General features: G+C 36.4%; 1 protein-coding gene across 1 annotated transcript in view; it reads left to right on the top strand.

Annotated features, from left to right (window-relative positions):
- The window catches only part of LOC119793630 (protein-tyrosine kinase 2-beta-like), a 33,278-nt gene that overhangs the window by 5,549 nt on the left and 2,414 nt on the right, over nt 1-25,315 (top strand). The window contains exons 3-29 of the mRNA XM_038301207.1: nt 1,444-1,622; nt 3,051-3,138; nt 3,304-3,383; nt 3,464-3,526; nt 3,694-3,748; nt 3,842-3,982; nt 5,398-5,469; nt 5,725-5,826; nt 6,895-7,012; nt 7,126-7,165; nt 7,720-7,751; nt 7,892-7,939; nt 9,544-9,638; nt 10,120-10,201; nt 12,814-12,914; nt 13,040-13,155; nt 13,686-13,786; nt 13,872-13,961; nt 17,533-17,737; nt 17,827-17,932; nt 18,265-18,303; nt 20,358-20,477; nt 20,639-20,671; nt 21,743-21,767; nt 24,114-24,154; nt 24,281-24,415; nt 25,106-25,186. Of these exons, the coding sequence (XP_038157135.1) occupies nt 1,444-1,622; nt 3,051-3,138; nt 3,304-3,383; nt 3,464-3,526; nt 3,694-3,748; nt 3,842-3,982; nt 5,398-5,469; nt 5,725-5,826; nt 6,895-7,012; nt 7,126-7,165; nt 7,720-7,751; nt 7,892-7,939; nt 9,544-9,638; nt 10,120-10,201; nt 12,814-12,914; nt 13,040-13,155; nt 13,686-13,786; nt 13,872-13,961; nt 17,533-17,737; nt 17,827-17,932; nt 18,265-18,303; nt 20,358-20,477; nt 20,639-20,671; nt 21,743-21,767; nt 24,114-24,154; nt 24,281-24,415; nt 25,106-25,186 (2,388 nt within the window). The remainder of the gene's footprint in view (nt 1-1,443; nt 1,623-3,050; nt 3,139-3,303; nt 3,384-3,463; nt 3,527-3,693; nt 3,749-3,841; nt 3,983-5,397; nt 5,470-5,724; nt 5,827-6,894; nt 7,013-7,125; nt 7,166-7,719; nt 7,752-7,891; nt 7,940-9,543; nt 9,639-10,119; nt 10,202-12,813; nt 12,915-13,039; nt 13,156-13,685; nt 13,787-13,871; nt 13,962-17,532; nt 17,738-17,826; nt 17,933-18,264; nt 18,304-20,357; nt 20,478-20,638; nt 20,672-21,742; nt 21,768-24,113; nt 24,155-24,280; nt 24,416-25,105; nt 25,187-25,315) is intronic.

Below are 25,315 nucleotides of genomic sequence, written 5' to 3'. Positions count from 1 at the left end.
ATATTTGTATAATGCGTCATTTGGTTTATTTTCCTTTTTTTTTTTTTTTTTTTTATGAAAACTCATTAAGAAAATGAGGTTAGCTATATGATTGGATGGCCTCTGGACTCAGTGCGGGCGGTGGGAAACAAAAGGATCCTAACTACATTAACATCTGTGATGGATAATGTTTCCCACCTTATGCGTGAAGTTTGATGAAGAACTGAAGAGCTCCTTCAGTGACAGAATGCTACTCCCTTATTGCACCAGGGAGCGTTATCACAGATCCTTCCTCCCAGCAGCTGTAAGAATTTATAACCACCACTGTTCACAATAACCTCAATGAGTTGTTACATTCATGCTGATTTTGCAAAGTTTCTACCTTTGTCAGTTAAATTAACATTCTGCTGTCATTTTTAACATCTCTGATGTTTCTGCAATTTTTTTTAAATATCCATTACTGTAAAAATGTCCATAGCTGTATAATGGTTGTTTATTCTCCAGGTGCACATTTTTTCATATTTTCAAAACACTTTACAGCATTGTATTTTATGTTATTCTCATACACTAAAGGTCTGTAATCTTTTTGCTGCTTTAACACCAGCATTTCCCCATTGTGGACCAATACAGGGATTTTCTATTGTATTCTATTCTAAAATAAAAGCTTAAAATATGCATATAAGTTTATTAAAACCTGCAGTGATTATTAGACAGAAACTATTTTAAAATACACTTTTTCTGTTCCGCTCTTTCTCAATACAAAGACTTGTTGCTGTAGTGTAAGCACTATAAGGGCCTCGACTTAAGAGCAAATTGCTATAAACTTGACTCCTATGACCCTCAGAAAAGGAAATCCTTTCACTAAATAGTTCAGATATAAATAAATGCACTCGCGGAGAGTACATGTGGCCCCTGTATTACCTCTGTGAGCCCGCTGTAGGGGTTAGCAGGAGAGTTACGGTCACAATTGACATGAATTCATCACTTAAGAGGAACAGAAGCTGTTGCACTCAATGGAAAATACATCCTGGTGATCTCAGCCTACACGTGTAAAAAGCTGCTTTCTAGAGCACTTGGCATATCATCTTCCTCTTGTGCTTCTGTTCAAAGCAAACTGATAGTATCTCTGTCTGCAGCCACGAATGGTTGCAGCTAAGGTGCATTGATTAAAGGTGAAAACCTGTCAGCACTATCTGACCACTGGAGGGCTTTGTTTTTCCTGTACCTAATTAAGTATAATGGTGCCTACAAGACTGACTTTACTATTTTCTGGGCCTCTATTTATGCCTAATACATTTTGAATCTATCAGCTGTAAGTATTGTGTCGATAGCACTATTGAATTCCCTGGCTTTGGTAAATTGGGTTTAATCTGTCAAATCGAAGCTCTGGCTTAAAGAAAAAAAAGACTTTAGTAATAGGAGACATGCAGTCCTTTGCAGTACTAATAACCACTTCTGCTCTAGAATGTCATCCATACGGTGCTGTCCAGCGGCTGCGTGGGTCCAGACATAAAGCACAGCCTCTGTTACGGCCTTCTTCTCAAACACCTCAAGTCCTCAGAGATGCACTGGCTGCATCCAGATCTGACTGTGACCGAGCTCACCCAGCGCTACGAGCAGCAGCATGTGGAGGCCGAGTGGAGGTCAGTATCTTCTCTACTTGTTCTCTTTTGTATCGTTGGTTCAACTCAGGAGGTACAGAAATAACAAATAATTTAAATTTCTTAGATATTTTTAAATCCGATTCACCTCTCCACCAGATCTTAATAATGTCAGCTACCAGGTTTCATAGTACTATTTTGAAAAAAATAAACACACTTAATCCAGGTTTCCAACAATATATATATATATATATATATATATATATATATATATATATATATATATATATATATATATATATATATATATATATATATATATATATATATATATATATATATATATATATATATATATATATATATATATTTTTTTTTTTTTTTTTTTTTTTTACGATTATAGATATATGATTCTAAAACATTTAGCTAGTTCGGGATTCTATTCATTAACTCATAACCAGTGATGTAAAGACCTTTTTTTTTATTTTTTCTCATAAAACTTGGTTTGGCTGAAATATATAATTATTGAAATAATCTGCTAATGATTATTATGGACTGAAAAAAGCTCAGTCCAGCACAAGCATTACATGCATTTTACAAAAAAGCAAAACAAAAATAAGTAACTCACAGGCTTTGTATGAATTATAAACGGAGTCCAGTGTAAAAATCTTAAGTCTGGTTTTAAATAGAAGCTATAGTTTTAAATCTAGAACTTAAAAATTGTTGTCATTTTTACTGTAGAATCCATGTGTTAAATCAAATCCTGCACCGTAGGTGCACAAAGGAGTTCTATCAAAATCCTTCCTCCCAGCTGTTGTTCGACTTTATAATCTTTGCTGCTCCCAATACATCCAAATGAGAGTAGTTCTATCTGCTTAAAAAGCTTCTTTTCATCAATTGCTTTTTTTTTTTGCTCATTTATTTTTACATTCATGTTGTCAATCAAAAAGTTTTTACCTTCTCGGTTTTTTTTTTTGTCTTCTAACATTTTTCAGTTTGTTGTTCATGCGCAGAATTAACCAACTACATATTTTTTCTTTATGAAGATGATGAATTTTACTTTTTTCTATTTTCATTTTTTTTCCCGTCCTATTATATCTGCGTGCTTTGATTGCCTATTTTATCTTCTATTGACTGAGGGACAACAAAGGATATTTCTTTTCTTTTCCCTCAGGGAATAAAGTAAATTACAGGTTGTGAAAAAAAGAGCCTTAATGATTTAAGATAAAGAAATAACCAAAAAAAGTCTAGAGATTCAAACTTTCTCCATACTCCCATTTCAGTTCCTTTACTTGACAAATAATCACATTTCATACTCCATATGAAATCTATTTGAACTGAAATCTAATTTCTCGTTTTTAAACACAAACTTGATCTGATAAATGTGGATCTGTCTTTCCTGTAAGGATTAAGAACCATCTGAAAGATATTCCCTTTCCATTACGCTAATACAGATGCTTGTCTCTACAGATATGACCTGAGGATCAGATACATCCCATCAAACTACATGGAGACCTTTAAGGAAGATAGAACAACCATGCTCTACTTTTACCAGCAGGTCAATGACCCAACAGAGAGTTTATCTTTAATTTAATACCCATTTTTTCGTCTTTTATGAACTTTAAGATTACTATTTATATAAGCGGAAATTGTCAATGTGTCGAGTATTCTTTTAATATTTTGGTCAATTTCATAAGAGGGGTGTTAATTTACTAATCAACAGGTACGAAGTGATTATATGCATAATTATGCCTCCAAAGTCAGCGATGGGATGGCCTTACAGCTCGGCTGTCTGGAAATCAGGTGATCATCTTTGCTCAAAGCATAAGTCAACAATAAGTAATGTTGATAGTGACAGTTGGATATTGGTGTAATTGCTGCAGGAGGTTCTACAAAGACATGAATCCAAATGGACTGGAGAAAAAGTCCAACTTTGAACTGTTAGAGTAAGTCAAAACTTTATGGTCTTTTGAAATGAGATGCTATGTTCAAACAGAGAAAGGGGGATTCATTAGTCTGCTAATCCAAGCATAAAACTCTACAAAAGCAGTTTGATCTAGAAATAAACTTTGTCAATGTAATAATACTGTTTTTCACTGATTCCACTCCTTAGAAAAGAAGTAGGGCTGGACTTGTTCTTTCCCAGAGAGCTCATAGAGAGTATGAAGGTACATAGAGCTACAGAACATATATCCATTACTTTTTGAGAACTAAATAAATTTTAAGTGATGAAAGATGTCCTCTGTGTGGTTGCATGCCAGCCCAAGCAGTTACGCAGGATGATCCAGCAGACGTTTCAGAGCTACTCGACGTTTCAGCAGGACCAGTGCATGGAGAAGTTCTTCACCATGTTGTGTCAGTGCTACAGCATCACCGAGGAGAGCTACGGCTGCCAGCTGGTGGTGAGCCTTTCTCATGACTGAGCTTTTTTAAAATAATCCATCTGATAAATTTAAATCCAAAGATCTGAAAAATAGTTGAGGTAGCCTGATTTATAGAAGGAGATTTTCGGGGGAGTGGTGGCTTTGTGGTTGGGGCATTGCGCTTAGCTACCGGAGGTTCTGAGTTCAAGCCCCGCTCCAACAGACTGCCACTCTGGGTCCCTGAGCAAGTCCCTTGACCCCACACTGCTCCCTGGATGCCGCACAATGGCAGCCCACTGCTTCCCAAGGGGATGGGTTAAATGCAGAGAGTTAATTTCGTTGCTTTGTACTTGTGACAGTGTAATGACGGTAAAGTTTAATTCTATTCTAGAGTCTTAAATCTAAGAGTCTGGAAAAGGTTACGCTGTCATTTACAAAATTTTGGGACATGTCCGAATCACAGTGCTAAAACTTATCCCAAGTGTCCCAGTTCTAAGAGGGTTCATCATCAAACAGTAAAACCTTTTTTTTTCCCCCCAATCTTCCATAAACCACCCTTGATGCACATATTGCAGTGTTAACTATTTTAGAAAGTAACACTTTGCCCAACCCAAACTGCACCCACCACTTCGTCCTTTTTCACAACTTCCTGTCAGATCTGAGTTCAAGCACTGCAGGCATCACTTGCCAAAGTTAAGGCTGCTTTTCATTATACAACAATACGAAAGAGGGAGCGGCCTCCATGAGTGAAAACCACGAAAAAGGAACAAAAAGACCTTAAAGCCCTACAATACATTTTCCCTTCCAAAAAAAAAAAGGGTTTAAAAAAGAATCAGAATCAGAATCAGAAATACTTTAATGATCTCAGAGGGAAATTACTTTTGTCACACGCTCCAGTTACAGTTTTATGTATAGATACACACAACCAACTACACAAGATAATAAAGATAAAAATAAAAATAAAAAAATAAAAATTAAAAATAAAAAGTCACATCTTTCAACAAATGTGGGCCTTCACATAATGTGAACCTCTAATTACATTAGCTATAAAATGAAGTCAGCATTACATTTTTAAAAAGTGATACTTCTAAGAGACTTACACGATGATGGTGTTGTACACTGGGTCTGCTTTGGTGCTTTAGGACCAGGATGAATTGGGGATAACTGATTGGCTGTGAAGTTGCCCTTTATTCTAGTGACTCTAAAAGGTCAAATAGTTTTAGCACTATTTGGCTCACCAATTTAAAAAAACTTGTTAATTAGTTCTTGAATTCATTGCATTTCCACATCCTATTATGTTGGATTTTGACATTTTCTGCCCCTTGTAAACAAATAACTTTTTCTATTTACAAAGGTTATCTTAGTTGAATTTTGTATTGATTTATTTATCTTAATTTCTGTAAAAGTAGAAAAGTGTTTTTTATAATGCAAACCTTTTTATGTTATCCCTGTAGCATGGCTGGAATCTAGCCATAGACTTGGTCATAGGGGCAGATGGGATCAGTCAACAAAGCGATAACGCTAAAGTAAGTAAATATCTTATATATTTTCATCTATTTTATTGGGTGCAGGTTATTTTGCCTTCATTTTTTATCATTTGATTTTTCACCCAAGCTTTTCTGAAGTACACGGCTTAGCAAAATGGAAGTAGGTTGAGTTGAAATGGCAACGAATTGGGTGGGATACGAGTTAGCAAAGTTAACTAATTTTGCTTCATCTCTTCGCTGCATCAACTTAACTATTTTTTTTTTTCTAACTTTTTTATTTTTTCTGTCTCACAGCCCGTCTGTCTGGCCAAGTTCTCTGATGTCCGCAGCATCTCCTGCAGTCTCGAAAGTGATGGCCGTGCCCTTCTAACCGTGCACATAGAGGGCTCCAAGCAGGTAGAACTATCCCTGCCTACTCTCAAGTTACCAAAATAAAGTAGCTTGAGGAAGTTAGATGGTTTTATCACCTGAAACCCACAGATTGGGCTTGCAAACCTACCAAGGTAGTTTTTTTCTCGCAAATGTTTGGCTTTGAATCAAAGGTGTGAAACCCATTTGTTTGCAACCATTTCCAGTCAGTAAGTTGAACAAAAACACACTGGGACTTAAAGAGACAACAGGATATTTTTAGAATTGGCAGATGTAGGCATTAACTGATCTGGAAGTGTAGGTTAAACCTGTATTCATCGATAACAATTGGGAGATTAGTTGAAAATATTAAGCAAGTAAGTTAAAGATAGGCTTTCTGTGTATGTACCTTGATGCTCTATCTCTCCGGTTCTTTTTCCTGAAAAGAGATCACTTGAGAATAACTCTTTAAATAACATTTCATAACTTATATGTATTAAATAACCAGGAGACACGACAACAGATTCTGATAGAAATTGTAATCTCACTCAGATCAGATACATTTCTTAAAAATATACAGAAGGCAGCTGCTCACCTCTGGGCTCACCTCTCAGGAAGTAGCCCCGTTTAACATTTAAAAAGGCATTTTATACATCTCCAGTCTGCCATATCATCTTATTTTACATCATTAGCAGATGATTAGACATCCATAGCTCCAGCCTTATCAAAGTAGGACACTTCTCTCATTCCATTTCCAAATCCTTGCCACGTACAGAATGAAGCTGAACAAATAAAATCTACTTATTTAAGTTTAATCTCGACTTACTGGAGCTTTGAAGGATATCTACAGCCTTACTTAATGTGTCAGTGATGCTTCTGGAGTGCCAAGATTAAGATTAATTCATCCTGTCACTCATTAAAACTCGATATCTTGTACAGCTTCTTCAACAATTGACCAACTTCTCTAGTCGTACCAAGAAATGTTTGCCGTTCTAGGAACTATAGTCAATTTCTTCCTTTTTCTTTGTAAAGTAACCTTTGTCTGAGGGCATGGGGGTTAAAAAACAAAAAATTAACAATTTAATGAAAGACTGATGATCTTGTTTTATCTTCTAGCCGCTCGCGGTGAACACTTCGTCTTTGTTTGTGGCAGAGAACATGGCCGATTTGATCGACGGCTACTGTCGATTGGAGGGAAAACCCGAGAGTTTATACATAATTAGATCAAACAAAGGTATGATCTCTAGAGCAATTGGTGGAAGTAGCTCCTGAAAAGTTAGAAATGTCAGGTTCATTTATATATAAAGCCATTAAAAGTATTAATCAAAGTGTGTTTGTTTTTTACAGGAAGAGACACAAGGCTAAAACTTCCTGACATACCTCAACGGTGACTAAAATGACTCATCTTTTCTGAATGTTCAATATGACGCTAATTTTTTTTTTTTTTTCAAATCTGCTAAAAGTATAAACTGTGTAGGTGTTGTTTGCTTTTCTTTTCCTTCCTCCTTTTTGGTCTCCACTTTAATAGTTGTTTTCCTGTCCACTACCTGACTTACACTGCAAAAACGATCTAGAAATAAGCAATAATGACTTCAATTAAGTGTATTTGCCCTTAATTTGAGCTGGTAAATACAATTATTTGCCAATGAAATTAGGTATTTTTAGTCTTTAAAGAAGATAAATATCATATGAACTTAAATTAAAACAAAGTATTTGTTTTTTTTCTTATTTTAAATCTAAATTGTCTCGTTCAATTGGCAACCTGTCTCACTTACCTCCTTAATTCAATAGAATATTCACTTATTTTTAATAAAAAACAAATTTGTTTTTTTCAGTGTGTGATTTTATACATACCCTTATTTCATCATTTTTAAAATGTTTCCATCATTTCTTGGGCTTTAGATGCATTTTTTTCTCAATTTTTTATTTTCTTTTTTCCAGAGTGAATCCTACTGGTCCTGATCGAGGTTTAGGTAAGTTGGCGTATTCATTCATAAATCAAATAGGCTTTGTTATCAAAAATTTTCAGTCTGATTTAGTCATTTTTAACATCAATTATAAAGGAATAAATCTTGAGTTAAACTCTTGTTTTATCTGTTTTTCTTCATTTTAGGTTCTGATATTTATGCTGAGATTCCAGAACATACAGCAATCTATGATGGTGAGTGGAACATTAAAACCTCACATAGACCAAAGCTAAATCATTTAACCCCTTAACACCTGCATTTATACACAGGTATATAAAGACTTTTGCCTTTAAGTAGTTGCAAAATTGAAATTTTAAAACTTTACATTAATAGAAATGTAGGTATATTACTAATTTGTGAATACATTTATAATAGTCAATGGTGGCTGTCACTACAGATCTGTCCCGGAAGCAGGATCCGTACCATCATCTCATTTGCACATGTGCAACTAGATATACATCCGGGTTTCCATAAATAATGTCATTATGGTATTCAAGTTAATTATTTCTTTCCTTAACTCACTAAAGAATACCAATTTACATCTTTAAAAAATGTTTTATGACTTTTCTGAGACAATGTTGATGCTTTTTACATTTTCTCCGTTTAACTGCTTCTCTGACGTCATCATCGGACATCCTCAGAATGCAAAATATGATTATGTTTATCTGCATTTTAGTTGTTTCTTTCTGTAGTTTACGCACTGTCTACCATAATGTTAACATAAAGGAAAACATAAAATTCAAAAAGACTTAATAATGTTTAAATCTAAAGCGATACAGATCTGGCAGAGAGTGATAAAACAGAAAGAATTTTAAGGCATTTATTTTCTCAGGAAATACATTATTAACCTTTAAAAAGGTTTTTCACATATTTGTAATGATCAAAAAGGTTAACAAAAATAGCAAGTAAAACTTAACAGATTTAAAGAAAAGTTCAAAATCTAAATTTGAGGTAAATCATAAATGTTGCGTATTTTGAGAAGCATTTCTAAGACATAGCCCTGTTGAATTACTTTACACAGTTGAATAAACTGAATTGAAATAATTAATTGATCTTCAAATGTGGCTCTATTTTGATTTAAAGGAGCTTGTAGTTGATTTTTTTGCGATATGTAATTTTGCCAGAAATATGTTCATGGAGCTGCTAAATTGCGAAGCATAAACTTTTTGGAAACCAAATGCTCAGCAAGAATCATTGGGGAACCTCTGGGCTGAGGAATTTTTCAAAATATTTTTTATTGATAATTTCACATTATAACAAATGTGCAGTGCCGAATAGTTGCTACAGAGACATGAGATGGATACATGTCAACCACACCATGCACAAATTAAATGGATTAAATTAACAGAAACAAACAAAACCGGAAAAAAAAAAAAAAGAAATAAAGAAATACAAGAAAGGGGTGAAAGGAAATCAAACAGTGTGCAGCTAAAGTCTCTTTATTTAACAGTGTTATTGTACAGGGTATTAAATAGTAATTGCACATTAATTATTGCACAGATTATTGCAGTTATAGTGTGACGTTGCAAAGTCTGATAGCAGCAGGGGTAAATGACCTTCGGTAGCGCTCCTTTTTACAAACAGGGTGTAAAAATCTCTCACTAAAGGAGCTGCTCAGCTCCTTTACAGTCTGGTGCATCTGGAAGTTACAGTATGGATGTTTTGGCTTTTTCAGGTGATGTGTTATTTAAGGTTATGTGGTTTATCTGTGCTATCTAGCACCCAGATGATAAACCTATAAAATCATCTGATTTTTTTTATATTTTGTTTATTCCCTCTATGATGTTTATGTGTTCAGATAAACACCGGATCTCCAGAGATGACATTGTTGTAGGTCGGATCCTGGGGGAAGGTTTTTTCGGGGAAGTGCATGAAGGAGTTTACAAAAGCCCAGTGAGTTATGTCTTTCATCTGCTTTTCTTTCTAAGCTGCATTTTAGATCTTTCTTAATATTAGGGCTGAAACACTTAATCAAATTAATTGTGATTTATCGAATATCGATTTAATCATCAACAAATGTAGTAATCGATCAATCGTTAACTGGAGTATAGACTCTAAAACAAGTAACCCACTTAGAGCAGTAGTTATATAAAAATTGTGAAACAAATACATTAACCTTTTACATTTAAGATCAAAAAATGTTTTCGTCTCTCAGTCTATTCTATCTAGAACTCCTCAAGTGGAAACGTTTTCCTGTCAACTGGTTTAATTTAATAGAAAATCTTCTTTAAGGAACCTTTGGCTACCCGATTATTAATTGAATAATCGAAAAAACATGACATTTTAATCAATGTGCAATGTAATTGTTAGCTGCAGCCCTATTTAATATAGTGAATGCAAAGCAGGAGGATGCTTAAGGTTCATGTGTTTGCAGAGTGGAGAAAGAACACGAGTGGCAATCAAAACATGCAAAGACTGCTCGGGTGACGTGAAGGAGAAGTTTCTAAGTGAAGCTGGTGAGTACGTATGCGGCTAATGCAGTGATTGCTTCCTGAGAACACAGAGAGGGCCCCTGTTACTTACATTATGATTAATGTTCACGTCAAAGCTGACGACTTGACTCAACTTTTAAAACCCAAGTATAAGAAAACTTCTTTCATTGCTTTCAATAAGGATATTTTATATATTGAGTAAAAGAAGTATGAAAAGAAAAGAGAAACAGCTGAAAGAAAGGAAATTGGAAGTTTACTTTTGGCTTGATTGGACGTTCCGTGTTCTCGATCAGAAAGCAGTCTTTGCTGACTTCCTGTTGCCTGCCTGCGGCTTTGTGCAACAGCTCAGACTGAAACCTGTGGTGACAGCAGGGAAAATCTATACAACACAAAAATAATAAGCCACATTAGAACTTTTTTTTTTTCATTCAGGTTTCAAGATTTTTGTAGGGAGGAGTTTGATTACAAAACATATCTAAATTTTTTGATAATTTTATGTGACACATCAAAACTAGTGGAAATATATGAAAAGGGAAATGAGTGTTTTCAAAAAATATGTCAAACATCTGAAGAGCGCTGCATGTATCAGGATAAAATGGACCTTTATGGAAAAAATGTGTTATGATAACCTCAACATACCGTTGTTTAAGGTGAAACTAGGCAGTGAGAGCATCAATCTGTGGAGGTTCATCTACAGCAGAACGACTCAAAATTTAAATCAGAGCATGAATAGTTTAGATCTATGATTATTCAACAGTTAATTCGGCCTAGTCAAAGCCCAGACCTCATTCTAATTGGGTGGTAAGACTTCAAAGTTAGTTTCTTTTTAAATAAAATGAATGGTAATCCATTCTAATTGAGCTTAAGTCTTTATAATAAGGTTTGAAATATAAAAATATTTGGATTGACGTTAAAGGAAAGCATGCTAGATCCTTTTTTGAATGACGGTTCTATTTCTGCACTTTTTAGAACCAGACACCGCTGGCTATTAATAGGATATCCTGCTGTCCCTCTTTAGATGCAGACTAGTTTATCTGTTTTTTTCTACTAGTTGATGTTTCTCTCTCTGTTCTCGTTCTGGCAGGAAATAATAATTAAACTGATCATCATTCCTATGATTATTCTCACTCATTTCCTGTAATTACTGAATTTATTCAGGCTCATTCTATTAATTCTATTCACAATAAATGCATTCAAATGTGGCATTTCTGTGGGCACAAAATGCAATAATCGTCTCATGATGTGTGCTTAGTTAAATCATGCTTTATTCTGAATAGAAGTACTTTGAGATACGAAGAGTTGGCAAATTTCATCAAACCAACCATAGAAGACGCTAAAAACGCAAAAGAGAGTGTCTAAAATAGCCTGACTTATAGAAACACAATTATTAGCCTTAGATGTACATAAGTCACCTCAAATTTTTGCCCTATTTATTTATTTTTATCTCGATCCACAGTAGTTATGCGGACGCACTGTATGACTCACAAGGTACATACAGTGGACACACTGTCATCTAGTACTGTATGTACTGTACTGTATAGTTGTACAACGTGTCATTTCGATGGTTTACATCTTAGAATAATGGGAAACAAAATATGTCAGATAAACATCCGTAGAACACGATGGGTGAAATTTTATTCGTACGATGCCCCTTAACAATAGAATGAAGATAAAATAGGATGTTTGCAAACTTCAAGGACTGGAGTGTCTTGCCACTTTTATACCCTGCTGGTTAATTTGCTTCTCAGCATTCAGCAAAGTTCTTTATAGTCCTGCTAGTGACCCAATGTTTGATTTAGGTGTATCAAAGCAACAACAAATCACGGAAACTTAAGTTTGACACCCCAGGTTTAGGTCCTTTGTGTTTTTTGGTTTAAAGGTTTCCTTTCAAGTTTCCAATCCAAGTCACTTTATGATCTTTACGAGTTTTCTTTTAAGCTTCGGCTCTATTCTTTTTTGAGCCGAGTGGGTTTAGGTCACTCAGTTTTTAGTGTCTGGCATAAAGGAGGTGGTTTAGTGCTATGGTTTTAAAATTTGTCATTTATTAAGTGCAGTGAATTCTTCCCAAACTGCACCGCTGTGTCTGACTGTTAGGATGTTCTCGGGGTAGAAATTCCACAGAATTGAATCGCTTTGAAAATGTGTTTCTTTGTATTTAAAGTTCAGTTTGTGAATTTTCACTTTCATATTTATTCAATTTTAGTTCAAATATGTGGTTTCTTTGCGTCAAACATCCGAGTCCTTTACCTGAAGTGGTTATTATATTATCATACCGATATCGAAAGATCCGGAAACGGCCTATTTTTTGGTATAGGAATTGGCTTTATTTAAATGAAACCTCAAAAGGAGAAAAATAATGCTTTAATAACTTTTCCTTAAGGGCAAAAAAAAACATATATGTGAAATAAAAATACATCAGACCAACAAAAAAAAAAAATTTCATTCATAAATATGGGCTTCATAAAAAGTATCCTTAACACCTGCTTAAAAAAAAGGCCCACTCTATCTGACAAATATGCCTCATCAGCCCATATTCCAATCTACGTGGTTGTACTTGTAGGTAAAATGATCTTATTTACATTTAAGCATTAACATAAGGCATGTTGAAGTGATCTGTGTTGATCCCTTTGTTACAGATCTTATGAAAAACCTGGACCACCCTCACATTGTGCGCCTGATCGGAGTCATCGAGTTTGATCCAGTCTGGATTGTCATGGAGCTTTATGAACATGGAGAGGTGTGTCCCTACATTTAAACTGGCTTCCTTTCCATCTGATCCGATTAACAAAACCACTATAGTTGGTCATTGTGAGGTTATCTCCCTCCATTTTGCTAAAATCTATGAATTTGTGTATCTGCAAGCTGGGAAACTACCTTGTGGAGCAGCAGTACATCCTGAGTATAGCAAGGTTAACCCAGTACTGTCTCCAAATCTGCAACGCCTTGGCTTACCTGGAGGGACTCAACATGGTACACAGGTAACCTATCTTCATATCTGCAGCGTTTTAACCACTTAATAAAAATTGTTTTTGAATGCAATAGCATAGACTAAATGAAAAAATAGAAAACAAACCTGAGTAGCTAAGATACACAAAATCTAGATGGAGCTTATTTAATTAGAGCTTTATTTCTCATTTTTGAGTCCAGGATCTCTTCATTAGTAATCGAATCCTCCAAAAAATCCACAAAGTGAAATCCAAATGCTAACTAGACTTTTAAGAGGAATAATCTACCATCACATATTTAATGAGTACAGTTTGATAAAGAAACAAACATTCAGAGTTAGATAAGGTGGAGGACCTATGATGGTCTGGGCTCATTTCATCAGTTACAACATTTTACCCCGCTTGATATCAAGAAAATTTGTTTTTACATTACTGCAATAAAGCTGTGTTAATTTTATCCACCGAGAGCAAGCATTCTAATAGCAGTTGAGTTAATTTCAACTATTTTTTTTAACACATTTATGTTCTTGTCTCAGTCCTTCTAAAACTGTTTGCTTTTGTAGAGATATAGCAGTCAGGAACGTCCTGGTTGCATCTGCTGAATGTGTCAAGCTCGGTGACTTTGGGCTGTCTCGCTACGTTGATGATCAGGAATATTATAAAGGTACATAAACGCACACCTTACCTGCATGTTTATTTGTTTATGCCTCATAACACAATATATGTCTGGCCTCTTCCTCTGTGTGCAGCCTCAGTTAGTCGATTACCAATCAAATGGATGGCCCCTGAATCCATCAACTTTAGGCGCTTCACCTCAGCCAGTGACGTCTGGATGTTTGGTGAGAAATTAACTCATCCTCTTAACAATAAATACAAACTTTAAAGGTTTATATGCATGCAAGGCTACTGTCAAGATCAAAACTGAAGAATTACATATTTTCTTAAAACATTGAAAATAAAAAGTGGTTTATAACAACTTAAGCTGCATTTTGCTCAAACTTCCAGAGACCATGAAAGTTATGATCTCTGAAAGATCTACAAAGAAATCCAATAAAGGAAATAAACATAAAATAGTAAAACATAAGAGACTTAAACCCCTACTTTCCTAATGAAAGTTGTCATGCTGTGTCTCGTCGTTTATTCTGTTACGTGATAAGCTTTACGGTTCTATACAACTGTGGTAACGGCATGGTCTGAGTGTTTCCTCCCTGCTAGAGCTGCATGAAGTGCTTTTGTCATCCTTTATCCTAAAACTGTTTCCTAATCTTTGAGGAAAAGTGCTTTCACATCAAGGTTTGTTTTGTAGATGAAGAGAAATCAACCATTTTTTGTCCTATTTCCTGTACAGCTTGTGGCCCAATCCCAAACCGGCCCCTAGGCATTAACACTCCGTTTGCACGTCACACGGAGGGTCCACCACATTAAGTGTCAGCCCAAACCACGTAGTGGCTAGGGCCAGTGGAACGTTCAAGCCTGAAATAGCGTCTGCAATTAGCCGCAAGTGTAACAAGGAAACATAAGTTCCAGCGGTTTGCCGGATCTTCATCACACTGACAAAAAAGTCACAAGTATAAGTAAAAAACATAATTAATTCCAAAAGGGAAGGTTGTCTTTGAAATAGTTTGATTTGACTGTATACATTTGTTTTAAGAAAGAGGAAAATGTTTTATTTTATGTCACCTTCCGCCACAGAGCTACAGCCAAGCACATGGGATGTCACTGTGTTGCCTCAGCAATGGCTGCTTTATTTTTCTATTGAAGGGAAGAGACCATCCCATTGTCGATTATGACCCTCTACCTTTAATCGAGGCGCCCTCCACAGCTACGAATCAGAATCAGAATCAAGTTTATTGCCAAGTAGGTTTGCACTTACAAGGAATTTGACTTGGTGTTGTTGGTGCAGACAAAAAAAAAACAAAACAAAACAAAATAACAAAATAAGATAGAATATATATAAATATATATATATATACACAGAAGCTATATAGAAACAGTAGACTTTGCGTTAATGTAACGCAGAAATCCTGAATGGGGGAGAGAAACATTGTCCAGTGTCACGGGCGGGTCTCGGCCTTGTTGATAAGGCCGATAGCAGATGGGAAAAAACTGTTTTTGTGACGGGAGGTTCTGGTCCTGATGAACCGCAGCCTCCTGCCAGAGGGTAGTGACTGAAATAGTTTGTGACTGGGGTGCGAGGGATCAGCCACAATCTTCCCTGCACACCTCAGAGTCCTGGAGGCGTGCAGCTCCTGGAGAGATGGGAGGTTGCAGCCAATCACCTTCTCTGCAGACCGGATGACACTCTGCAGTCTGCTCTTGTCACGAGTGTGACTTTATTGCGAGTGAGACTTGATACTGTACTTGTATTACTAAAATGATTGTGGTTAGGGACCGGTTGGGGATTGGGCCTTAGTTTCAAGATCAGTGGTTCTCAATCCTGGTCCTCAAGCACCACTGTCTCCTTGGTGCGACACACCTGGGGTGATTAGGGGCTTCTGCAGCTCTTGATGGCTGATGATGAGCTCATGCAATCCTTTGAAGCAGGTGTCCTGCAACAGAGAGACATCTAGAACATGCAGAGCAGGACAGAGAACCACTGGTATAGATGAAACGGCATACTTCAGCATTCTGCCATTTTCTGTGACAAACCAAATCCCATGTCATCTCCAAATCATCTCTGACTCTTCATCACCGACATTAAAGATGCCAGTATTTAACTGATTTATCAGTGGAATTTGCAGATTTAATGATTAGTCTAGTTCATATTTCTGGTATCTATTTAAAAATGATTTAAAAACTTCAGGTTTTAGAGACCCACATAAGAGTTAGGATAATCTTTTTCCATTAATTTTTTTTTAAATAATCCTACCCCAGGTTAGCTATGAAAAATGACTCCCAACAACAGAAAAGGTATTTCAACTTACCTAAATAAAATATGTACCCCTACCATGTTTTTTTAATTTTTTTTTCACTAAATGTGAAGTTTCCAACATGCTTAGGCAAATAAATGTTTAAGTGTAAAGGGGAAGGAAACTAAAACATATTTAACAGCTGCAAAAGCGGTGCATAGTTCAGACTAAAACCCTTTTCTCTGACACACCAACTTCAGCTCAGAAAACACTGGTCTATGCAATATTGTAAACATGAAAGACTTCCCACAAACCCTGATACATCCTGTCGCCATCAGCAAACAAAGTAAAACTTCCGCTGCTGACCAATATTAAATTGGTCTAGCTGATCTATTATTGTTGGATTTTCAAACCAATCATCTATGGGTCTTTTCCGTACTTTCAAACCCATCTTCTACATTGAGAATTGGTCTTTTGCATAATCATGGCATAGTGTAACGTACGTGATCGGCTCCAGTTGTCTGTATCCATCATACGTTCCTTTTTGATAAAGCTTATAGTTAAAAAAAGACTGTGTGCTTAGCCGCTGTGAACATAGAGAGGTAGGTGGGAGTAGAGCGTTAACAGCCCGATATGGCGGGTGAGAATTTCAGTTCGGACAGACGTTCTCCTTGGCTCTACCTTGGCCACACTGTGGCTCTACCTTTCTTATACCTCATCAAAAATACTTTGGTTATCCTGAGCTATTTTCTTCATTTGTGCTGCTATAGGCTTAGACTGCTGGAGGACATAGGGACCCCATTTCATCACTCTATTCTCCCATTTTGCAGTAATTGTTTGTTAAATCTATAATGTTATGCTCTCTCTTCCTTTTCTCATCATACAGTAATAGCTTCACCCGATGTGTTCCTCTTTGGCTGTGACTCCAGTTATGCTGCTGCCACCAACACCTTTGTTTTTGCATGTTAGAGCTTGGCCTGTTTTTCAGTGCAATCTTGTTTCTCTGACTATGACTAACATCTGCCTGGCTGTGTGTTTCCTGGACCGGGCCGCCTGTGGAGCTGGTTTACAGTTGCCTTCTGTATCTCTGCTTCTTTTTCTATGTCTGCTTCTGTCTCCTTGAACCCCAGTCAGCCTCTGGAGATGGCCGCTCACACTCAGCCTGGTTCTGCTGGAGGTTTCTTCCTGTTAGAAGGGAGTTTTTCCTCTCCACCGTCGCTACAAGCATGCGTGGTGTGAGGGATTGCCCTCGAGTCAATGATTCGATGCAATCAACTGGTTTTCCTTAGATAGAAAACTTTTGATCAGTTTGACTGTACGATCTGATTGAATTGTCTCCATAAGGTGCCTCAAGATGACCTGTGTAATGAATTGGCGCTATATAAATAAACTGACTTGAATTGTATTGTTGCTAGGTTATACACCTTCTGAGAAGGTGTATAACCTAGCAACTTTGTTGAGACGAGTGGGTTTAGGTCACTTGGTTTTAAACCTAGCAACTAACTTGGAAAGTCAAACCGTATACTTCTGCTTCTTTGACTATGGTCGTCTCTTTAATCAGGAGTGTGTGTCTGGGAGATCTTCTCGATGGCCCAGCAGCCGTTCTCCTGGCTGGAAAACGGACAGGTGATCAACCTGCTGGAGTCGGGGACTCGGCTCGGCAAACCCCAGAAGTGCCCTCCCACCATCTACAGCCTGCTCACCCGCTGTTGGTCCTACGAGCCACACAGCCGTCCCATCTTCAGAGATCTCGTCCTCTCCTTCAGGTGCAAACTCACAAATCCTCCAATCTGTGCCTCATTAGCAGTTCATTTATATTCAGCATCAAGAGTTTTAAAGTTTCCTGTTTTGACAGAGAAATTCACAAGATGGAGCTGGAACAGGAAACAGACTTTAGAAGAGTAAGGTCACACTCTCTGTCTTGCACCTTAGAGACCGGCCGCACAGAGCCTCCACCAAAGGTACCAAATTTATCAACCATGTCAACATGAATAATTGTTGGTGGGAAATGCTTACTCAAACGGCATCACAGCTTATTGCATGAAAGTACCTTTAAATTAGACTGCTTTTAAATGTCTGACACTTTATCACTTTGGTGCTGCCTGTTTTAGAAAGAAAAAGAAATAGCTGTGGTTGCATTACCTAGAATGTTAGGTACTTTTCTTAAATTCTTTATAAAATAATGTTCATGAAAAGAGCATTTTTTTTCCAGATTTTCCATTATCCTCTGTTCATATCAGATTTGTTCAACATTTAAGATCAGTTTTTTTTCTCTGCTTCTTTATTATCATAGCCCTCCAGAAATCATGGTAACACCCTTGCCCGTAAAAAGGTAAGCAAACATGCACAAGCAAAAAATATCTAAATTTCTTGCATACAGACTTTTACTGTGCACTATACTCTATAGATATTTAAACTCTAGGTAAAGTTGTGCATTACAGTGCCGTAAAAATTGTATACTGCAGCTGAAATCTGGGAGATGTTTTTGAATCTCTATTTTTATCTTTTTTAAATAAAATCGATCAAATTATTATTCCAAGTGTTAACTATTGTCAGATTTATGAATATATGTATTCGAACTATGTTCTAAGGCCATTAGAAGAGAAATAGCCCAGGGCATAAAAGATCCTTTACTATACTTAACAGTGTTCAAGTGGTGCTTTTAAATGATTTCTCTTCCGTCTTATTCTCTACCTACCTAGAATATTCATAGACAAAATGCTAATTTTTAGGGCCCAATCTTGATAAGGGTTGCGTAAACAAAAACACATTAAAACTTTTTAGCAAGTGCAAAGCTGATCTTCATACCAGGCGCAAGTCAAATAACCAGAGCTTCAATAATCAATAATAAACCAATCTTTTTCATGTGTTCCATCTGGGATGTCCGAATCACAACAGTGATAAATGCAAAGAACAGTTATAAATACACAGAAAATGATCAAACCACTAAACTAATTGCAGGGGCAGTTTGAAAGTTAGGTGCAAACTTACATGTGAAAATGTCATTGTGGCTACAGCGACACAGAAAAGAGAGAGAGAGTCTTTGTGCATGTCATCATATTTGGACTTTCACAAATAGCAAAAGTAAAATAGTATTACAAAAGAAAAAGATCAGTGGTGCAGGAAGCAAACAATGTTTATGCAATTAAACGAAAATTCGTAAAAGTTTTTTTTTCTCTCTCTCTGTTTTCTTTGGCTGGATCCACACAATGAACTGTTATGTTGTATTTTAGTTATTATGGACATAAACTGGTCTTTAATATTTTGGTCAAATGGGCGTGAGTAGTTGATTGACACAGTAAAGGCCATCATATACTCATCTATTGCACCTTGTGTCATACCGATAACAGAAAATGCACCAGCATGCAAAAGGGGAAGGAGGAGGAAAGCAGAATGCTTTATATAAATTAGATGTATCATGCAAATTTTAATTTTTTTGTATCATCTCACTGCCTTAGATTCGTGTACGAAATTTCGACACATACAGCTTTCCGACAGTGAATGAGCAGCAGCTTAGCAGTGAAATGAACATTTCCATTTATTAAATGAAGCAGTGATCAAAATATAAACAGTGTAGGAGAGACATGGTGCAAAAGGCATTGATGTGGAAGATTCAGAGCAGTGCAAAAAATAAAGGGACATGGAGCAAAATGCAGTAGAAATACTGAATTGAGTTTTATTTTGAAGATTCACCCTGTGGTGCAAAGTCTAATGTTTAAAGTGTGATGCTGTCTCGATTTGTAACCTGATTGGAGTTTTCAACGGTTCCACAGTCTGATGGCAGTGGGAGGAAAAAGCTGTTACAGAATGTGCTGGTTCTGTGTTGAATGCTGCGAGGGCAGTTTGGGGAACTGGACAGTGGGAGTGTGAGGGGTCGCTAATAATGTTACAGGCTCGGGAACAATTATTTTGTTATATACTTCTCATGGAGTATGTAGCAGCCTTAAGTCTGACCGTGGTTTTGTCCGGAAGTTTCTGACAGAAAGATGTCTAAGCGGGGATCTGATAAATTCAGCTTTTACTCCGACAAGTAGGTTGTTAAAAAGGTGTTTTTAGTACCATGTCAGCCAAGGTTGTTCCCCGATTCATGCTTAGGCAGTAGAAGAGACTCATAGCTCAATTTTAAATTCCCTGGGATATTATATCTTACACATCTGTACCAAAGGAAAAATAATAGTCAATAACATAGCATGGTAATAGTAATGCCAAATAAAGAAAAGGACAGGAAAACAAAAGCTTAATGAAAAAAAAAAGAATATGCAAAATAGTTTCTGAGAAAATGAACAAGAGTGTGGTAAACCATGCGAGGTTTGAAGATGTGCAGTGGAGATTAAAATCATCTTTTCAAATGCTGTGGCGTATCTGTTGTGTCTGCACGTTTTTTAGGTTCCGGAGAAAGATGGCAGGAATCTGTGGGCGAAAGAGCAAGTGGAGGACACTTTGCAAAGACAGAGAAGAGAGATGCTGATGGACAAAGAGTGGCTGGAGCAGGAAGAGAGGCAACTGGTGAGGGATGCTTCTCACTAAAACATACACTTGCCTCCTTATTGGGTGTGAAACACACAGAGACGAACTGATCATCACCATGATATACATATTTTAAGAAGAAATAGTTTTTTTTCACACAGAAGCTTCATGTTGGTTCCTTTTTTGTCTTTCGTTAATAGGATCCTTTTGTGAGACAAGATTCACAAACCAAGGTACATTTTGTTCTGCTTCTCTACCATTTTTACCAGCCGGTGGAAAATGAAACCATCTATTTTTAGCAGTGGTACTGTTATAAATGGTTTATAAACCAATTCACACAAGTTGTCACTTTATGAGGTAAAATATATAATTCACATTAACTAATGATTGGTTACGACCCCTTAGCAAGTTGCAGAACCACAATATGCTGTTTGTGGCCATCAATAAGGCCCGGGCAAGTACTTACTAGATGAGTTGTTAAAGCCCATTTTAGCACAGTGGTTTTCCTGGAAGAGATATAACTTCAACAAGCTTAAGAACCGATTCATTATAGAAGGTATTTCTGTTCCAAACCAAGAGCAGATGTGTTGTAGATTACTACTAGCTGTTGATTTAGTCCACTGCTTTCATTATTTTATCAACTTCCTGATACAAAGCAGAACCACAGCATCACCAAAGCTTCCTCAACCATGCCTAGCAGATTTAACTGTGCTTTTAAGGACTAAAAGATGTAACTTAACTCCCCCAAATATAATTCACATCCTTGTGGCTATGCTATTCAAGCTTTAACCTGTATATTGCAAGTTCCGATGCAATTTCATCTAGATAATTTCAATTTCCATGGACTACATTTTCTCTGATGAACTTCCTAGACTTTGTGGAGGATTTTCAGTTCATCCCTGTAATTATTTAGGGCAGGCATGTCCAAAGTCGGTCCTCAAGGGAGCACAGCTGATTGCCTGATTTAGGGTATGCAATGAAAGGACAATATTGGAAGTAAGGGGCAAAAGTGGCAAAATTGGATTTTCTCAACTTTCTGTGACACAAAAGTCAGCTTGTAAGATGGAAAAATCAGTTTTCCCAAATGTTTGGTCTAAATAGGTTCATATCCAGCTCAGAGATATACTTTAGTGAGATGAAATCCAATAGTGAATGTTTATTTTTGTGTTTTATTCATCACTGAGCAAATTGGTTTGGCTGAGAGTAAAGTTAAGCTTTATAACTAATGTATTACTAGAGAGCTTTGTGTAAAAATGTAAAGGAAAAAAATATACTTTAATTTCCTCCTTCTGATCTATTTCCAGCTTCCGGAAAAAAGGCCCCAAAACGGTGAGTCCAGATCATACATTTTGATCTTTTCTAATGCCTCCGACAGTAAAATGGAAAACTAGAGCCCTAATTTAAATTTTGGGGATTTTAAATACAGTTTTTGTATTTTTAGTTTGTTATAAAAATGTATATATTTCAAAAAAGAAGTTTTAAGATGCATTTATCAAAGATGTATAACAAAAAAAAAAACCATATGATACTATCATTTAGAGAAAAATGGATTAAATCTAGATAAGGAACTGCTTGAATCTATAAAGACATCTATAACAATAAAAATAAGGCTTATTTCTATACCTTAATCTGGGTTCTGCAACCTGCCACTGCTTAGGGCATACATGGTGGCTCTGAATATTTTACTCTTTTTTTGTGTGTGTGTCCTGAGTGAATTTTTTTCTTAATGCCAGAAAGAACCAAACAGATTTTACTCTCACAAGTGGAGCATTATCGCTCTCACCATAGTGCTCTGCTTGATTTATATGTTTAAAAAGTTTTATTATGATTTATGTAGGGAATAATTTATGTTACAGGGTTTCTGTAGGTCATTAAAAATCATTAACAGTCATTAAATTATTATTTTTTAAATTAAGGCCTTAATTTGCATTAAAAATCATTAAATGTGTTTATTGTGGCATTCAAAATGCTTTATTTAAAAAAAAAATGTTTATAAGACAATTTTGTCAGACATATTATATCACAATATATTTGTGTGGAACTGCTTCCGGTTGATCGCAAAGCTCTATGTACAGAAAAGAAGAGTCGGAGAAAAAGCTAGAAAATGGGGGAAAAAGCACATTTCAACAAAAGTGGCTGGAAAACGAGAAATTCAGGACATGGCTGCAGCCTGTCAACTGGTACCTGTTGGTGGCATCAAAATTATCTCTAAGAGCAGTAAAAGAGCCTTAAAAAGCATTATGTTAGAGTTATTCATTCCTGTATAAACCCTGTGTTATGTGGACATAACAAAAGAAAAGGGAGAGAAAGTGAGAGAAGGAGAAGACAAAAGAGAGATAATGACAAAACATCTTCATCACCTTAAAAGAGAGATATAAAAAGAGATATATATTTGACTCAAGTAATAGTAATTGTAAATAAAAAACTGAGCATAGTTCTAAGAGTTTGTCTTATTTATTGTAGGGAAAAAACATCATTGAGTTTGTGGTTCTTTAAATTGATCAAAAAACAAAACATTTGTCACATTTGTTGAATTTATTCAATTAATCGAATGACTGTTTCTGTATTTTTTAACAGCTAGCAACTATTAATCTTAATCAAATTATCATTTCAATCATTTTTTTTCTTGAAGAGTGGTTCTTATTAAGGGATGGTGGCATAAATCCCTCTCTGGATTGATTACAGTTGCTGATCCTTACACTATATGTATCTGTATTGCATTCATTTTTCTTTAACTCTTTTTTTTTGTTCCCATTTGATTTTTGTTGCATTACAGAGACAGACCTCAGTGTATTTTAATGGTCTTTGGTGTGATAGAAAAAAAAAGAAAAAAAAGTGGTACGCATGATGAAGAGGAAGGATTCAGCACCCTTTGCTCCAATACTCCCAAATAAAATCCAGTGCTCTCAACTATCTTAATTAATGAGCAAACAGAGTCGTGAGGATAAAGAAACATGGCCAAAATATCAGGGAGTTTTACAGAAATATAGAGTTTGGTAATAGGATAATATGACAAAGTAGGAAGCGCTAACTGTAACACATCCAAACAGAAGACGTCAAAAATCTAGGAGGTAGAATCCATCAATTGGGCTCTATTAGTTGGTGAATTCTACAAACATGGCCTCTCTAAAAAGGCAAAAAACTAAGCTAGAGTATTTTTCAGAAAATGTCACAGGGGGCTTCCAATGTGGAAGAAGGGGTTCTACATCCCAGTAATTGTTCCATTCCCCATAAAACATGGTGGTGGCAGTGTCATGCTGTTGGGAAGCACCGTTTGAACAGGAAGGCTGTAAAAACAGGTTGAGAAGATGGACCATTCTGAGAGGAAAACAAGGGCTCCAGAAGACAACACTGAATAGCTAAATAAAACACACTTAAATATATATTTTCTATTTTGTTTATTCAGAATTTGGGCCGTTTTGCTCAGAATTATTTTTGTTTCAAGATGTGCAAAGCCTGTAGATACAATCAAAACAATTTCCAGAGATTTCTGAGTAAAACGGTTTAAAAATCCAAAGATCCCAATAAAATATATTTAAATTTACAGTTAAAACATTGCAAAGATGTGACTCAGTTAAGGAGTTAGTGAAACTTTTGCACATTTAAAAACTAACATAAAAAAGAAACTTTCCATGCCGTTGAGATTTTATTTAAAATACTTTTTTTATGTGTCAGGTCCCCCAGAGAAACCACCGATGCCTCCAGCTGCCTCACAGGTAAAATCTCTTTCACCTGACAGCTCATATATTAACCAATAATCTGTTTTCTTTATTTGGCAAATTAATTGAGATTGCCTTTATGCTGTAATGATAAAATGCATACACTTGGTCTTGCCCTTGCAGCCTCGGCCCACAGCTGAACTGGACCGGTCTGGAGACGAGGTCTATACTGCCGTCATGGCCATGGTGAAGCAGGTGGTGCAGCTGAAGAATAACGTCAACATGCTTCCTGCCTCGGAGTATCCCACCGCCGTCAAGGTACACCCAATTATGCGTCTTGGTTACTCCGTACTCCTCATCAGCAGGAGTATATCATACAATCGAGTGCTAGTGAAGATTCTCAGCCATCCAGGTCATAGTCATTCCAAAAAAGAAAAAGAAAAAAAACAATCCACTGGACTTTCTCCCATCCAGGAAGCTTTTTTCAATTTAAAATGTCCAAATTAGCGCTGAGTTCGAGGCTTTATAGACTGGACAAAAACCAACACCTTAGGAAACATGCAAATTGAACCAGAATAACAAGTCTTAGGAATGGGGAGCCGTTTGGGTTGTTTGTTAGCCTGCAATACCAAATACGGGCCTACGCCTCTGAAAGGGGGTTGTTAGGGGCAATTGTTGGGCTGGCTGAACAGGCGAGATGTTTTGGGCACCCGTATGGCGTTGGGGGTTGCAATGATGCCCTATGGGTCATACCTGTTCTTCTGGTTCAATTTGCATGTTTTCTAAGCCAAAGCAAGGTTTTAGGCTTCTATATAAAGCTTTGAACTCATGCCATTTCCAACATTTTGAATTGAAAAAGCTTCCTGGATTGGAAGAGAAAAGTCTTCAAACTTGGAAACAAAGTCCAGTTGATTATTTTATTTTTTTTTTTTACTTTTTTTGGAAAAACATTCAATTGGTGCACTAAATCATCATCTTATTCCTAAATTTGTTCAACGCTGTCTGCAGGCTGTAGGAATCACTCTGCGCAGCCTGATTCAGAAGGTTGATGAGATTCTGCCATCTCTTCATTGTTCCATCACCACAGAGGTAAGCAACTCACACCTCTTCATTCCGACCTCTCATCTATTAAACCTGTCTGCTGTCATTTCAACAGCTACAGTCTGGTTTTCCTTTGGGCGATGGTCACCTTTACTATGATAAGTACTTTAAGAAAAG

The sequence above is a fragment of the Cyprinodon tularosa genome, unplaced genomic scaffold (genome assembly GCF_016077235.1).
Source record: "Cyprinodon tularosa strain WSP-4 unplaced genomic scaffold, ASM1607723v1 ctg1, whole genome shotgun sequence".
In the NCBI taxonomy this organism is placed as follows: Eukaryota; Metazoa; Chordata; class Actinopteri; order Cyprinodontiformes; family Cyprinodontidae; genus Cyprinodon; species Cyprinodon tularosa.
This window is presented reverse-complemented; position numbering and strand designations above follow the sequence as displayed.